Source organism: Idiotropiscis lumnitzeri, chromosome 6 (genome assembly GCF_059441095.1).
Source record: "Idiotropiscis lumnitzeri isolate Australia: NSW breed Sydney's pygmy pipehorse chromosome 6, RoL_Ilum_1.0, whole genome shotgun sequence".
Classification (NCBI taxonomy): Eukaryota; Metazoa; Chordata; class Actinopteri; order Syngnathiformes; family Syngnathidae; genus Idiotropiscis; species Idiotropiscis lumnitzeri.
This window is the reverse complement of record NC_142396.1, coordinates 43,210-46,270: the sequence shown is the minus strand read 5'-3', so window position 1 is coordinate 46,270 and position 3,061 is coordinate 43,210. Positions and strand designations below refer to the sequence as shown.

At 42.6% G+C, this 3,061-nt stretch overlaps 1 protein-coding gene across 1 annotated transcript; it reads left to right on the top strand.

Annotated features, from left to right (window-relative positions):
• Positions 1-842: 842 nt before the first annotated feature.
• LOC148334311 (protein dpy-30 homolog) lies at positions 843-3,061 on the top strand. Its single transcript, XM_088298933.1, has 5 exons — positions 843-939; positions 1,280-1,317; positions 2,240-2,287; positions 2,370-2,497; positions 2,949-3,061. The coding sequence occupies exons 1-5, from the start codon at positions 930-932 to the stop codon at positions 3,019-3,021; spliced, it is 297 nt and encodes a 98-aa protein (XP_088155059.1). The 5' UTR covers positions 843-929; the 3' UTR covers positions 3,022-3,061.

The following is a 3,061-nucleotide window of genomic DNA, read 5'->3' as shown; positions in this document are numbered from 1 at the left end:
AAGCGCGCCTTCACAATAAAAGCGCTGCCAGCGGCCACGCAAGCCGATGGATGCTCGCGACATTTTGTCCCATTGGGGAAATTGAAACACTGGCAAAAAAATAAAAATAAATAAAACATCCATACAAAAATTGTTCCATCATTCATATGACCTCACAGCTCAATTGCAATAAAATATAAAAAGAAACAACTGAGGTGATGTGGTTGTGCAAGTGTGCTCTCCTAACTAGGCAGGTAGTTGTGTTCACTTTGAAGCTTTTCTTTCTTTCTTTCTTTTTTCAATGGCAGTTGGGTTTGGGTCATTTGTTTAATTAAGCCTAAACAAAGTTGAGCTCTTCTAGAAGAAATTTCTGAATGTTTTTTTTCCCAACAGACAATTGAAGGACTGACTGGAATTTGGAACTGTGACTAATTTTCGACTTCTCGTTGAAGGCCTCAGGTCCAGATCGAGAAAAATGTGGCCACCACCACGTTCACTTTTTTGGCTGATTGGCCCACAAGTTTTTATTCTTTGAAGCAAAGCGCTTTCTCTTGTCTTGCCGCCACAAAGAATACAGTAAATTGTTGTCACAAGTACTTTGCAGCCAGCACTTGCCAGATATTCCTGCAGCTTTTTCTTATGTTGCTGCTGGCCTCCTTAACACGTTTCTTCCCATCTTTTCATCATTCTTGGAGGGATGTCCACTTTTTGTATATCTTTGCCGCACTTGATGAGGACTGCAGTCTATGGAGTGTCCCTTTGACAACACGGATGATCTTGAGCAATAATGACTTCTCTATTTTTATTTGTTTGAACATACAGTATTTTTGTTTTTTTCCCCCTATACTGTATTTTGAAGGTCAGGCCAGAAATGAGCACGTCACTCGGAAGTGACGTCATTGGAGTGGCGAATCGGCGGCGGAAAGTGTAAAATATTACCCAAAACAAACATGGCGGATGGTGAGTTCAGTGTTGTTCTTTGAGTCTTTTCAACGGTAGATACAATAATTCTAATACTTTTGTAGGTCAAAGTTGATGATGTTGCTTCCGTTCGCGTTACGAGCGACCACAAAATGTCCGCAGACGTCGAACGCTTAAAGCTTGATGCTAAGCTAACTTGCTAGCGCCAAATGAGTGCTCCCAAATCAGGACGAGCAACCGCCTGTTTTATTCCCCCCTTTCAATCGCTATAAAACACAACATTTGCACTTTTTAGTGTCAACAGCTGCAAAAGAAAGCAAGAAAAGAGGTTTGGAAACATATTTCGAGGCTGTCCAAGTGACCCCAATTCTCTTTGCAGAGCACACAGACGCCGAACACACGATGGAGCATCCCACAGTGAGTCATCGTCATAATCATCATCATCGTCATCATCATCATCGTCATCGTCATAATCATCATCATCGTCATAATCATCATCATCGTCATAATCATCATCATCATCGTCATCATCACGCAATACAATGAGTTGATTTAAAAAAAAATACATTTACTACTGAAGCTCAGAGCTTCGATAACAGATTCTTTCATTTCATTGCAGTGACACTGATGATAAAGTTGCCATTTTACAAGAAAAACAACTAAAATAACGTTTTCCGTCGGGTGGAAATTTCACACGAATATTAACATTTTATGACAAAGGTGACATTGTGAGTTGAGTTCTTGACTGTAACTAAAGTTGACAAGGAAAGTCACAATGTCCTTGCATGATCGGAACCGCTGAAGTCGCAAGTTCACATTTCATGATCGTTTAAATTTTCCAAGAGAAAGGTTGGTTTTCCTTGCAGTTCTAATTTGATGAGGAAAAGTTGCAATTTTAGGAAGAAAAAATAGTTCCTCATTTTACAGCGACTAAAAACAAAGCTGATGAACTTCTGCAGTTCGATTGGTGGACTGTCGTCAATTTGTATTTTAACTTTAACTGTCTTTGGTACTGAATTTTTGCTCATGTTGTAACACAAATGCAATTCTTCACTGATGTGATCAGCAATAATCCGTTTTTTTTGGGGGGTTTGTTTTTTCAGACGCACGCATTTCCAATATGCAAGAGGTTCACAATGAAATTTATAAAAGGTGCCAGTTGTGTTGATGTCTTTTTTTTTATTTTTAATTTGGGCATATTGTGATGTGCAGGCGAGCATTTGGAGAAGATTTGGAAGGAGAAACGCACACACACGTTGCGTGCGCACCAATCGATGTGTTTGTTGGTGTATGTCGTCTCGGGTGGCAAGATGCTGATTGTCATTTTGTTGTGGCGCAGGTGTCGGAAAACCCCCACGCAGAGTTCGGCCTGACAGACAACATCCAGGTGAGGTGTCGCCACACGCACGCACGTGCGCACGCACGCACGCACGCACGCATAATTGCCACCATGCTTTGCCGTGTGCCAGAGGACACTGGAGCAGGAGAAGACGTGCAAGCAAAAGGTGGACCTGCAGGCCTTGCCCACACGTGCCTATCTGGACCAGACGGTGGTGCCCATCCTGCTGCAAGGCCTCGCCGTGCTGGCCAAGGAGAGGTCAGAGGTCAACAAACACACCACCCCGACTTGCCAGGCAAAACGCTCGACGGGAAACAAATATTTTTGCTGCCAAAAACGGCAACGCAACCAACTTGATAGTTGCAAGCTCGTCTCCCATTGGCTGACGACAAGTTAACCCGATTCCATTTTATTGATTGATTGGTTTTTTTTCATTGCGTGTTTGCGAGAAAATTCAAATGGCAGCCACGATTTGCTTTGCGCTGCAGAGGCCAAATTGGAATCCCGATTGTCATGACGGTCGTGGTCTCTGATGTTTTGGTGCCATTTTCTTTGGTGAAAAACAAAGAATTTGAATTTGTTTTTTTTTTGTATGTTTTCTTGGCTTGCCGACGAAACCATGCCCAACTCGTAAGTCGGGTGCCACTGTTGCTTATTTTGTTGCGACCGGCGTGCGTCTAACGAAGCGATTTATTTTTTTTGTGCATAGGCCACTGAACCCCATCGAGTATCTGGCGGCTTTCCTTCTCAAGAACAAGTCGCAGTTTGACGAGCGCAATTGAAGCTTTTCATCTTTGCCAATAAAAGGTCACACAAGCTCAA

Excerpts from the sequence above, each read along its gene's own strand:
- LOC148334311 (XM_088298933.1), top strand. Across the intron at positions 2,288-2,369 it reads GCCTGACAGACAACATCCAG|AGGACACTGGAGCAGGAGAA; the intron begins GTGAGGTGTCGC and ends GCCGTGTGCCAG. Across the intron at positions 2,498-2,948 it reads GCCGTGCTGGCCAAGGAGAG|GCCACTGAACCCCATCGAGT; the intron begins GTCAGAGGTCAA and ends TTTTGTGCATAG.